The sequence below is a fragment of the Lepus europaeus genome, chromosome 13 (genome assembly GCF_033115175.1).
Source record: "Lepus europaeus isolate LE1 chromosome 13, mLepTim1.pri, whole genome shotgun sequence".
Classification (NCBI taxonomy): Eukaryota; Metazoa; Chordata; class Mammalia; order Lagomorpha; family Leporidae; genus Lepus; species Lepus europaeus.
This window is the reverse complement of record NC_084839.1, coordinates 84376747-84390492: the sequence shown is the minus strand read 5'-3', so window position 1 is coordinate 84390492 and position 13746 is coordinate 84376747. Positions and strand designations below refer to the sequence as shown.

Below are 13746 nucleotides of genomic sequence, written 5' to 3'. Positions count from 1 at the left end.
GAGCATAAAGAGCTTTGCTGAGGCCGGCGCCGTGGCTTAACAGGCTAATCCTCCGCCTGCAGCGCCGGCACACCGAGTTCTAGTCCCAGTTGGGGAGCCGGATTCTATCCTGGTTGCCCCTCTTCCAGGCCAGCTCTCTGCTGTGGCCCGGGAAGGCAGTGGAGGATGGCTCAAGTGCTTGGGCCCTGCACCCACATGGGAGACCAGGAGAAGCACCTGGCTCCTGGCTTCGGATCAGCGAGATGCGCTAGCCGCGGCGGCCATTGGAGGGTGAACCAACGGCAAAAAGGAAGACCTTTCTCTCTGTCTCTCTCTCTCACTGTCTACTCTGCCTGTCAAAAAAAAAAAAAAAAAGAGCTTTGCTGAAGTCATGCCTTAGGCAGTGGGGGACTGGGTGCACATTGCTGGCTAACCACTGGGCAGCACTACCCGCCAAGCCCCTGCCGTCACATCCGGTGTCCGGAAACACTCAACAATCGTTCATGGATTTAAGGGTCTGATGTACTAGTCGGTTACACAGAAAATAGGTTCTTCACTAGCATTCCCTAGTTGACCAGTCCTCAGTTTAGGAGACTGTTTACAGAGTTCCTAAATGTCTGAGCCACGACAGCTATGCGTGGTCCGGGAGGTGTCCTGGCCTGGACCAGCTCTCTGCCCTGCTCAACCTCAGAGGCCTGAGAGCGTCACACCCAAGTATTCTGTAGACGGCCACTACAGGTCACCTCCATGCTGTGGGTCAGGCAGGGTTCAGAGGATGCCACCTCCAGCCTTCCAGGAAGCTACAGATTCGTCCCCCAAAAAGGCAGGGGTGGGTATTTGGCGTAGAGATTAACCCCAGGTTTGCACACCTGCATCCATACCGGATTGCCTGGGTTCAGGTTCTGGCTTTGTCCCAATTGCAGCTTCCTGCTAATGTGTACCCTGGCAGGCAACAGGGGTGACTCAAGCAGGGAGACCTGGATGGAGTTCCTGTCTCCGGGTTTGTCCTGGGCCAGGCCCAGACATTTGGAAAATGAACCAGCCAATGGGATATTCTCTCTCTCTCTCTCTCTCTCTCTCTCTCTCTCTCTCTCCGTCTCCTCCGTCCTTCCTTGTCTCTTACTCTCAAATAGATGAAATAAAATTTTTTTAAAAAGAAAAAATATTTGGCCAACGCTGTGGCTCACTAGGCTAATCCTCTGCCTGTGGCGCTGGCACCCTGGGTTCTGGTCCCAGTTGGAGCACCGGTTCTGTCCCGGTTGCTCCTCTTCCAGCCCAGCTCTCTGCTGTAGCCCAGGAAGGCAGTGGAGGATGGCCCAAGTGCTTGGGCCCTGCACCCACATGGGAGATCAGGAGGAAGCAGCTGGCTCCTGGCTTTGGATCAGCGCAGCTTGCCGGCCACAGCGCGCCGCCACTTGGGGGGGTGAACCAACAGAGGGAAGACCTTTCTCTCTCTCTCTCTCTCTCTCTCTCTCACTGTCTAACTCTGCCTGTCAAAAAAAAAAAAAAAAAAAAAAAACAACGCAAGCCTACATGGAACAATGCCAGTAAACCCAACCAACTTACTGATCAGATGAATAAGCTGTTCCTGTCCCATGAGCCTGTCCCTGGCAGGAGATGATGGAGACAAAATCCCGCTGACTTTAAGAAACTGAATTTGGGGCCAGCATTCTGGCATAGCAGGTTAAGCTTCTGCCTTTGACACTGGCATCCCAGATGGGCTGCTCCACTTCCAGTCCAGGTCCCTGCTAATGTGCCTGGGAAAGCAGAGGAACATGGCCCAAATGCTTGGGCCCCTGCACCCGTGTAGGAGACCTGGATGGAGCTTCTGACTCCTGGCTTCAGACTGGCCCCAGCCCTTGCCTTTTCGGCCATTTGGTTAGTGAACCAGTAGATAGAAGACTCTCTCTCTCTCTCTCTCTCTCTCTCTCTCTAGCTCTGCCTCTGCCTCTCTGTAGCTCTGCCTTTCAAATAAATAAATAAATCTTTTTTTAAAAAGTTATTGGGACAAAACCCCTGGCTTCTCAGTCCTCGGAGCTCTGTGTATGTAGAACGACAGGTGAGTTTGCCCATGTAAGAGGCAAAGGTAGATGTGAAGGCTTCAAAGGCGATGAGAGGAAGTCGAGCCCCTTGAGGGAGTTCTGAGGCGTGAGAAGAACAGCCAGAGAATCATTGTTGCAGAGAACCCCTCAATTGTTGCACCTACCCCCAAACCAGAGGAAGGGGATAGCTGAGTGGGACCCAGAGTCCCCTCTACCCCTCCAAAGAGTAGAGGACCACACTTGGGAATGAGGCTGGCCTGACATGCCTGGGGTGACAGGTGAGGAAGGGACCCCTCTGGGGAGACCCGTGACCTCCACTCGCTGGAATAAGTGAGTGCTCCCATCACAGCACACTCATCTCCCCAGAGGATGGGGCTCAAGGCCAGCCCACACCATGGCTGACTCAGATAGCCATCTCCAAAACACACAGAGGACCCTGCTCGCCCACGCCCATGGAGAACTCAGGCTAAGGAAGAGCAAGGAGCCCGTCTTGGATTCTTACAGTGAAATCTCTTGTCCTCCACCTGGTGTTCATCCTGTTCCCCAGGGAGGCACAACCTAAACACAACAAGTGCCAGGGCAGCCGCCCGCAGAGTTAGACTTCCAGCACTCCCAACAGAAAGAGGGCTTGGACAGAGCAGCTCTGGAAAGGGGAGAGCACTGTGTGGGGAGGGCTCCCCCTGAGCCAGGCCTCGGTGGAGAGATAGGTACAGTCCAGGGTCACTTATCAGGGAAGACACCAGAGGAAAAAGTCCCAGGTTCCCACCTTCCGTCCTCAAACCTCGTTGTACCTCTGATTTGCCAATTAAGGACGTGGCTGAATGCTCTTACTAAAAATGGTTGGTTGTCTGAAATTCAAGTTTAACTTGGCATCCTGGGTTATTTGCTAAATTTAGCACAGTCCTACACAGAGACCCTGCTGCTGCCTGCACACACACACACACAAACACACGAGTCCAGGAAGGTGTGCCATCCTGAGCAGGGATAGGGCTCCTCTGTATACCCCAAGTTACTATCCCACAATGTAAAATGTGGGGCCTACGTCTCTCTTACCCGCCTGCCTTCTCCATTGAAGCCAATTTGCTTGACTTGATAACTAGCCAAGCATGCATGCTCCCGAATGCCATCAGACATGTTGGAAGTACCACTATCGTGAGCCAATAGGTTTAGAAAGGCTTGTACGCCCGATGAACAAAAACACGTCCCGGGTCATTCCTGCAGGCAGACATTGGCTGGAAGCTCTGAGTCACTCTGTCACATGCTTTGGTTGTTGGACAAAAAAATGGGAAAGTGGTCTCTTGGGACCAGTAGCAGCCTTTTCAAGATCATTGACCAAATTGGCAGCACAGTGTGTGACTTAGCACTGTGGGAAAATGATTGAACCCTACTGTTAGAGTTGGGTATAAAGATCTTGGAATGAGTCATCTTTGGGGAAAAATTATTTTTGATGAAGGAGATTTCTATTTTTTTTTAAAAAGGTTTATTTATTTATTTATTTAAGAGGCAGACTTGAATTTGGGATGCCGGTGCCACAGGCGGAGGTTTAACCTACTATACCACAGCACCAGCCCCTAGATTTAGGCACTTTTTATAAAGACACAGGTGAGGAGCTGACACAGTGTAGTGGGTTAAGCTGCCGCCTGCAGCGCTGACATCCCATATGTGTGCTGACTAAATAAACTAAAATAAAAAAAAATCTTAAAAAAAAAAGAGACAAGTAAACAAGTGACTGAACTTGGAATTGAGACTGGTGCCTGAAGTCTGTGTCAGCTCCTCTTTTTTTTTTTTTTTTTTTTTTTTTTAAGATTTATTTATTTATTTATTTATGTGAAAATCAGAGTTACAGCGAGAGGGGGAGGAGAGAGGTCTTCCATCTGCTGGTTCACTCCCCAGATGGCTACTACAATGATCAGGGCTGGGCCAGGCTGAAGCTAGGAGCCAAGAACTCCCTCTGGGTCTTCCACATGGGTGCAGGGGCCCAAGCAATCGGGCCATCCTTGGCTGCTTTCCCAGGTGCATTATCAGCGAGCTGGATCGGAAGTGGAACAGCTGGGACTTGAACTGGTGCCCACGTGGGATGCCAGCACAGCAGACAGTGGCTTAACCTGCTGTGCCACAGCGTTGGCCCTTCTGCTCCTCTTCTCTGAGGACACTGAGGGTCATCGGTTCTCACTCATTGTGCGGCCAAGGAAGTCGAGAACCTACTGGGAAAACTCTTCTCCCTTATCCAAGTAGCTAAACATCGGCTGTTCTGTCCCGCAGCTGTTGCCGAGGCAAGAGAAGAAGCCGACCCCTACCTGCAGCTGTCAGGAGCCGCTCCGGGAGGCCAGCAAGCTGACCACGCCCCACCGTCTTTCGCTCACACCAGTGGCTACCAGCCTGTGTTGATGTTTTCACCTGCCCAGCCTGGACGACCCCACCCAGGAGACACAGCCCTTCCCCAGGTGACCCCTGCCGGGTCCAAGCTACCACCTCTTGCTTTCAATCACACGATCGGACACATAATACTTTCCGAACATAAAGACGTGAAATTTAATTGCTCGATCAGTATACCTAACGTCTACCAAGACGTCGCCGTTATTTCTTGGTGGAAAGATGGGAAGGAACTGCTTGGGGCACATCACGCGATTACACAGTTTTACCCAGATGATGAAGTCACGGCGGTGATCGCTTCCTTCAGGTATGTGTGTGCTTCCTGCTTTTCTTTTTAATGTCGCTGTGCCGATGCTGCCTCAGAAGCCTCCAAAAAATAAATAAATAAAACAGCCTTTACTTTTCTTTTTAAGCAACCTGCCGGTCCCTTTTGAGCCGGAGTAGGGGATCGTTTTTCTACCAAGGATCATGTGCATATTTATTATTATTATTTTTTAAAGATGTATTTATTTATTTGAGAGGCAGAGTTGCAGACAGAGGGAGAGACAGAGAGAAAGGTCTTCCATCTGCTGGTGCACTCCCCAGATGGCCACAATAGCCGGATCTGGGCCAATCTAAAGCCAGGAGCCAGGAGCTTCTTCTGGGTCTCCCACACGGGTGCAGGGGCCCAAACACTTGGACCATCGTCTGCTTCCCCAGGCCATTAGCAGGGAGCTGGATCAGAAGAGGAGCAGCTGGGATGCGAGCTGGCGCCCATGTGGAATGCTGGCGGCTCAGTTGGAGGCTTCACCTACTATGCCACAGTGCCGGTCCCCATGTGCATATTTATAATACCATTTGTGGGCCACACAAAATTATCAACTTAGAACTTAGCCTGCTTTGGATGCATTACATTTCGAATCCTGCCTGTGGATGCCGTGGGAGGGCCAGACCTGATGATACTGCAGGTCTTACATGGCCCGGGAGCCAGGCGCTCCTCATCTCTGCTTTAGAGGGTAGATGAATAGCTGACAGTCTGAATTGTTGAACTCTTTTTTTTTTTTCCTTTAATTTTATTATTTATTTATTTATTTGGAAAGACGGAGACAGACAGTGAGATCTGCCATCCTCTCTGGTTCACTCCCCAAATGCGCAGAACAGCCGGTGCTAGGCCAGGCCAAAGCCATGAACTGCGAACTCCATCTCTGGGTCTCCCACTTGAGTGGCACTGCTTGGGCCATCACCTGCTGCCTCCCAGAGTGCACAGCAGCAGGAAGCTGGGATCAGAAGCGGAGCCGGACTGGAATCCAGGCACTCCACTTTGGTGTGCTAATGGTGTCTTAACTTGCACCAAATGCCCACCCCAAGACAGTGAATTCTAAAACCATACACTAAACGTGGCAGGCATTTGGCCTTCAGACTAAGATACTTGTATCCTATATTGAAGTGTCTGGGTTCAAGTTCTGACTCCACTCCCAATTCTAGCTTCCTTCTCATGCACCTGGGAGGCAGCAGATGATCCATTTCTCAAGTACTTGGGTCCCCATACCCATAAGGGAGACCCATTTGGAATCCCTGGCTCCTGGCTTTGGCCTGACCCATCCCTAGTTGTTGCTGGCATATGAGAAGTGAACCAGCAGATGTGAGATCTGTCTGTCTTTCTGCCTGCCTTTCAAGTAAATAAAATAAAATAAGTAAATAAATTAAAAAACTAAGTTGAGGTTGGCTCCACTGGAACTGTTGGCTAACAGATATCTGGGGCTGGGAGCTATACCCTACATGAGCCATTTGTCACATCAAGTACAGCTGGACCCAGAATTTCTACCAGTGAGTAGCAGCAGTGTCTCTGAAGGGTTGTGAGGAGACATCAAAGCCACTTGGTGGGTGTGTGGCTTTTAAAACAGTGCAGCCCCTATGGAGTGGATCAAAATTATGTTTTTGCAAAAATTAAAATAAAAAAAAAGAAAGAAGGAAAGAGGGGGGTTGAGGGAAGAAGAGAGGGAGGGAGAGAAGCATGGTTATCTTTTTAGACTTGTACCTGTGAGATATATGGAATCTGTTCTCTTTATGTTAATAATAATTTTTAAACATTTGCATCAAGGTTGGAAAAAAAAAAAAGCAGTGCAACCCCCATCCCTCTCATTTGCTTCACTGGCCTGCACTCGATGCATCCTGACATAGGCCTCATGCATGTTGGGGTGGGGACAGGTGGGAAATTGCAAGAGCAAACTGTATGAGTTAGGGAGTGACAGGGACCAGCCAAGCCGGGACCTGTGTCTGGGGTACTCTGAGCTCCCAGGGCGAAGCCCTCCTGTCTCTGGTGCTGCTTCTCCCCTTATAGCCCTCTGTATTCTCTACTCTATCCTCTGAGCTAGGACAGTTGCTGTGTTGTTTCTGGTGTCAAGACTTGTTTGCCTGCACAGTTTGAGGACTGGGTTAGCCTGTGGTCATTCGAAGCTCAAAATGAGGTCAGAGCCTTGAGAGTCGAAGCGAGAACCTTTCTCTCTCTGGTTCCTCTGCTCCGGAGGGAGTCCTCTTTGATCTGTCCTGTTTTCACTTTCTCTGACCTGACACTTGGCATAGTCCCATACTGGGTCATGTCCTTTGGTGAATCATTTTATGTTTCCTTTTCAAAAACCACCGTGCAGTGAGCACCTGCCTAACAACTCTGGGCAAAGTTTAGCATGTCCACATTTCCACAAGATGGACTGTTTTGCATTTTTTTCCCCCAAGTTGTGGGCTTGATCAGTGGATAACCATCTTAGTTTATTTTTTTTAACTAAATGTAATGATATATCAAAGGCAAGCTAAATTATATAAAGAGAAGTGGCATATTTCGCTCAGAGTTTTGGAGGTTCAAAACTTGGCACTGACATGGGCTCAGCTCTGGCGATGCATTATCTCATGCTGGGAAGAGATCATGCTCCAAACAGGAAGCCAGAGAGAGGCTGGGGCCCAGCTGTCCCTTCCAAGGGCACAGCACCAGGGAGGCCCCTAAGGACGTCCCACCAGGCCCCATTTGCTAGAGGTTCCACAACCCAACATGGCAAATTGGACTGCTGGTTTGAGTCCTGGCTGCTCCACTTATCATCCAGCTCCCGGCTAATGCGCTTGGAAGGCAGCAGATGATGGCCCAAGTACTTGGGTCCCTGCCACCCATGTGGAAGACCCAGAAAGAGTTCTTGGTTTCTGGCTTTGGCCTGGCCCAGCCCCAACTGTTGCAGGTATTTGAGGAGCGAACCACTGTATGGAAGATTCTCTCTCTCTCTGTCATTCTGCCTTTCAAATAAATAAATGTGAAGAACTAAAATATGTTTATAAAATATGTAAATAAAATACAATAAAACAAGAGCTGGTCATGCATCTGTTCTGTGGGCCCAGTTGCAGGCGTGGTTGAGGACATGTGCATGTTTCGTGCACCAGAGTCCTTCCATTGCCTCTAACGACCTCTTTCTCTGTGGCCCTGTGCAGTCCTGTTGCTCTATCCCTTTCAAAGGAAGAAAGGAATTGTAAAGTAATTTACAGTAAGGAGAGCTTTAACGTTCATGGGTGACATCATTCTATACAGGAACAGGGATTGTTTTTTAAATCACAGCACGTAGACACTTATATACTGGTGAAGAAAACGGCGAGCCTTGCTCAGGAAAGTTGCTGGATGCCCAGGTGGAATGACTGGGTGCTGCCCCTGACCTGGTCCCTGTGCTCGTGCCTGTGGTTGTGGACAGAATGCAGGGGAAGGGCAGAATCCAAGGTCAAGTGCAGAAGTGATAAGGTGGTGTCAGTGTGTTGAGGCGGCATGTCCTTCAGCTTTGAGATTTGGCCATGAAGTGTCAATTTAGGGGAGGAGTTCCTGGCACCAGGACTAGGGGAAGTACATTGCTGCCACTCTGGAATGACTGCATTTTGCAGCCAAACAGTTAATTGGCCCTGGAGGTGAGAGGAGGGGATAAGAAAATGGAAATGATAGGAGCTCCCAGGCGCTTCCCACTGAGAAGATTAACGATTTGGTTTCATGCATGAGGATGTTTCTGAAAGATTTTTTTTTTAAAGATAATCAGTTTATTTATTTGAAAGAGTGGCAGAGAAAGAAGGAGAGACAGACAGAGATCTTCATCCACTGGTTCACTCCCCAAATGGCCACAACAACCAGGGCTGGGCTGAAGCCAGGAGGCAGGAGCTTCATCTAGGTCTTCCACATGGGTAGCAGAGGCCCAAGCACTTGGGTCATCCCCCACTACTTTCCCAGGTGCATTAACAGGGAACTGGATCAGAAGTGGAGCAGCCAGGACTTGAACCAGGGCCCATGTGGGATGCCTGCCTCGCAGGCAGCAGCCTAACTTTTTGTGCCACAACTCTGCCCCTGCTGAAAGATTTTAGAAACTACTTTGTCTTAACTCCTGTGTGCACTTAAAATTTTTATTAGTCAAATATATATATATATATTTTTTCAAAGCTTGGAAAATACCAAACAAGTACAAAGAAGAAAACAATGGACTTGGGCCCGGCACTGTGGCCTAGTGGGCTAAGTCTCCACCTGCAGTGCTAGCATCCCATATAGGCGCCGGTTCAAGTCCTGGCCTAGGAAAGCAGTGGAGGATGGCCCAAGTGCCCAGGCCCCTGCACCTGCATGGGAGACCCAGAAGAAGCCCCTGGCTCCTGACTTCTGATTGACCAAGCTCTGGCCTTTGCGGCCATTTGGGGAGTGAACCAGAGGATGGAAGACCTTTCTCTCTGTCTGTAACTCTGTCTCTCAAATAGATAAATAAAATTTGTTTAAAAAAAAAAAGACTATAATCCCATAACCCCAAGTAAACTTTTCTAAGCATATATAAATTTACTATTCTTGGAATAAAATTGATCTTATTTTATTAATTTATTTATTTTTAATTTGAGAAGCAGAGAGAGACAAATAGAAAGAGAGAGCTCCCATCTACTGGTTCACTCCCCAGTGCCTGCAGGAGTCTTGGGTGGGCCCAGCTAAAGTCAGGGACCAGGAACACAAGCCAGATCTCTCACATGGGTGACAGGGACCCAAGTATTTGACGCATCCCCAGGTGCTTCCCAGGGAGTGCATTAGCAGGAAACTAGAATTAGGAGTGGAGCTGGGCCTCAAACCTAGGCACTTCGACATGGGACACAAGTGTTCCAAGCAGTACCTTAACCACGGCACCAAATACCTGCCGTGTGGCTTGATGATTTATGCAGAAAGTTTGCACCACTCTCTGCCCTTCTGGCCTAGTTCTGGTTGGTGAGGACTCAGCCCGCACCCCTCAAGAGCATTTACCGACCTCGGTGAGACTTGAGTCACTGCGCTGAGCCTCCGCTGGTGCTCCGACTACATCCAGTGTCCGGCTGTGCCTCCGGTACGTCCGTTTGTCCAGGCCCTAGGACACTGCTTGGCCAAGACCTTTCCCTTGCGTCTCTAGAGGAGGCTGTAACTGGAATAGAATTAAAGCTCAAGTGTCTGGGATAGCATGTAGAAAGCCTTCCCGCTTAGGGGGAAATGCTTGCTGCTCAGGTAGAGCATTCCAGAAAGAAGGTAGCCATGGACTAGGAGGCCAGGGAGGCCGACTCAAGCGAGAACAAAGCTGGGTGCCCCTGTGAGCTGGCGCATTTCCTTACTGGGAGGGTTGTGGTAAAGGAAAGGAGTTGTTGTGTGTTTTCTGTTTAGCCTCAGGACTCCCAGTGCTCCTAAGCTTCTGGCGTCACTCCCAGTGGAGAACACTGGAAGGATTTGACCTCTTCAGCACTTTTCCTTGGTGAAGCTGTTCAGTGGGCAGTTTGGGCCCCCTAAAATCCTGCACCCATCAGGGCCCCCTGTCTCCACGCACCATGAATTTTTGAGGCTGCTGCTGGTTCTCCGTGCTGAACTCCTTACCCACACTCTGCCTCCCGTGGGTCTGACCAAGGCCTGCGGGCGGTTCCTTATCCTGCTGGAAAAGTAGAATCCTCCGTGAGCCATCCGCAGAACACCCAGGAAATAAGAACTTCATTTCTTTAGCTAACCCATCAACTGGAAAACTTATTATTAACCACAGATGCCCGACGTTCACAGAGCTGCTTTGTCTTTGCGAGATTTCCTCTCGCCTCCGACTGCCTCGCGCTGAGTTATCCATTACGTCCTCTCAACACCATTTAATCTGTGGTTGGTGAGACAGGAAACCATCCATGGGTCTTTGAATTTCTTTTAAATTCTTTAAAAAAAATTTTTTTTATTGTAAAAGGTGCAAGACATAAAATTCACCGTTTTAACCCTTTTTGCTCGTCTGGTTCAGTGGCTTTAAGCACATTCATCCCTGCTGTCCACACTTCTCCATCTTCTCGCTTTGGAGCTTTGTGCTCCCAAACACTAACTCCCCTTTCCTCCCTCTCCCAGCGCCCTGCAATTTACCGCTTTGTTGCATTTCTTTTTGGGAAGACACTAGGGTGAGACTGCAGGCCAGCCCTGTTGTGGCAGGGTGGAGGGGCAGAGAGTCGCTGAGTCTTTGTGGAAGGAGCGTTCTTAGGCCAGCACAGCCCAGGCTGCCCTGGTGTGATGGGCTCTTGCAGCTGCCGGCCGCCCTGCCGCCGTGGCCAGGTGGTTCCTGTCTAGACACCGTGTCTGAGTCTCTCGTTTCTTTCATTCTCCCTGCTTCAGATGTTTGTGTCTGACCAAAGTCTGATGAGTTTTAGACCGTTTTTCAAAAAAAAAAAGGTAGTGCATACACGTGGTCAATATTTCAGCTGTTTAAAGATTTCTCTCCTCCACTCCAGCTCTAGCCCTCTCCCTTCCGGGGAACTGAGGTTGCCCCTCTCTTCTGTATTGTTCTGTCCACGTACAGCCCTATGAATGTCGGTGCGTGTGTGCCAGTCCCCGGCATGTGTGTCAATGCAGCAGGGCGTGTGTTACTCACTGCTGCGGTCACTTCAGTACCCCGGGTTCGCATTTTTTGTGGCAGTAGAAATTCTGTTTTCAGCTGAATCATGTACCATACTGTAATTATATTTTACTTTTTGAGGCCCCTGAATGTAATACTTTCCTTGGTTGTTAGTTTGCAGAGTTTTCCTATATATATATATATATATATATATATATATATAACTCTGCCTGTCCAAAAAAATATTAACATTTTTTTTTTGACAGGCAGAGTTACACAATGAGAGAGAGAGACAGAGAGAAAGGTCTTCCTTCCGTTGGTTCACCCCCCAAATGGCCGCTATGGCTGGCGCTGCGCCGATCCGAAGCCAGGAGCCAGGTGCTTCCTCCTGGTCTCCCATGCAGGTGCAGGGGCCCAAGCACCTGGGCCATCCTCCACTGCCTTCCCGGGCCACAACAGAGAGCTGGACTGGAAGAGGAGCAACCGGGACTAGAACCAGCACCCAGGCGGAGGATTAACCTAGTGCGCCATGACGCCGGCCCCAAAATCATCACATTTTTTTCCCTCTGAGACATGCCTGTCCCAAATCCCTCTCTTCTGGGGCTTCCGGTCTGGAGCCTGGCTAAGTCTTGGCTTCTGTTTCCCAGAGCCCAGGCCTCCCTTATACTGGCATGAAGCTGATTCTCCACCAACCTCCCGGGCTGTGAATGTCTGAAAATGCACCCCCTGGCCGGAGGTAGTTTGGCTGGATGGAGAATTCGGAGAGGAGGAGTTTCTTGGAGTGAGTGAAGCCACTGACAGTTCTCTCTGAGCTCCTGGGGAGGGTGATGCTGACCTGATTCCCGGTAAAGGGTCTGCTTTTTTGCTCACCAGAAGCCATTGGAATCCCCGCCTTACCTCAAAGTCTAAACATTTTCAGGGAAGCCCCAGATTCTCCCCCTCTGCTCCCCACCGGGCATCTGGCTCAGTTTGGGACGTCTTCTTGAATTATCCCACAGCTCCCTTCCATGTTCTTTCTGGATCTCTTCTTAATCAGTGGGTGGGATGCTGGATGGCTATTTGGGGCTCGTGGCCTTTCCCGCTGAGCTTCCCAGGGGACTGAGCCTTCTGTATCTCCTGGGACAACCACTCCTCCTGTCTCCAGCCAGGCCCTAAAGAAAATATTCATGGAAAATCTTTATGGAAACACAGGAGAAATGGGGCTGGGAGTTATTCTATCACAGGCAGTAAGAGCTGCAAAATGGTATTGCATAAGTGGTATTAGATAGATCTTCTTTAAAAAAAAAAAAATGGTTCTCGGGCCCCTGCACCTGTGTAGACCTGGAGGAAACTCCTGGCTCCTGGCTTTGGATCAGCTCAGCTCCAGCCATTGTGGCCATTTGGGCAGTGAACCAGCAGATGGAAGGCCTCTCTCTCTGTTTCTCCCTCTCTCCGTAACTCTGCCTCTCAAATAATAAACATTTTTTTAAAAGATGGTTTGTAATAGAATCATGTGGGTTTCATCATGTAAATGCCAGGCATGATCACGTGAAGTGGGGCACTGTGGTGTTGTCCCAAGCACATGGCCGACCCAGGCAGCTGCAAGTGCGGCGGTGCTGCCAGTGGCCAGCTTTCAGAAATGGTGACTGGAACCCAGGCAAAGGGATACCAGCCCTCCCCTTCCCAGTCCTGGGAAATTGGGTTCACATTATAAACCATGCAAAATTTTCCAATGTGTATGGGAAGTGAATTAGGTTCTGGTCTCAGAAGACCATTTGGGATATGCAGCAGTTGCCCCTCACCCCTAAAACCATAGTAATTCCTAATCATTGTGACCCCCAAAACAGCACTGCACATTTCCCAGATACCCTGAGGGCTCAGTCCCCTGGTAGCCACTGGTGCAGAGTCTGCCATAGAAAACAAGACCACGGGCAGGCGTTGTGGTGTCGCGGGTTAAGCTGCTGCTGCAGGCGCCACTTCCTGTGTCAGAGCGCCTGGCTTGAGTTCCAGTTCCTCCACTCCCAGTCCAGCTTTCTGTTGATGCATCCTGGGAAGCAGCACACAATGGCTCAAGCACTTGGACCCATGCTACCCACATGGGAGACCCAGATCGAGTTCTGGTCTGTGTATGTGTGTGTGTGTGTGAGTACATTGTAAGGAAGTGACACACACTACAGTGGGGACCGGAGACTCGGGGAGAGTGGCCCTTGCGCTCTGAAGTCCTCAGGCTTTCGGGAGTCAGAATCCCATTTGTTCAGGAGCCCCCATCCTTTCTGATACAGCCTCCACCTGACTGGGTGCAGGCCAGGTGCACACTGTGAAGGGTGATCTTTACCCACAGCTGCTGACTTACATGTTAATGACATCTTGGTGGCCTTTGGTGCTGTGGCTAAGATGCTGCTTGGGCGCCTGCATCCCATCTCATTTTGCCTGGTTTGAATCCTGGAGTCCTGGCATCCTGGGAGTCAGCAGATGATGGCTCAGGTACCCTGTCACCCATGTGAAGAACAGGATGGAGTTCTGGGCTCCTGGCTTCC

General features: G+C 50.0%; 1 protein-coding gene across 1 annotated transcript in view; it reads left to right on the top strand.

Annotated features, from left to right (window-relative positions):
- The window catches only part of MERTK (MER proto-oncogene, tyrosine kinase), a 117079-nt gene that overhangs the window by 15399 nt on the left and 87934 nt on the right, over window positions 1-13746 (top strand). Inside the window, exon 2 of the mRNA XM_062209848.1 lies at window positions 4284-4701. Coding sequence (XP_062065832.1) covers window positions 4284-4701 — 418 coding nt within the window. The remainder of the gene's footprint in view (window positions 1-4283; window positions 4702-13746) is intronic.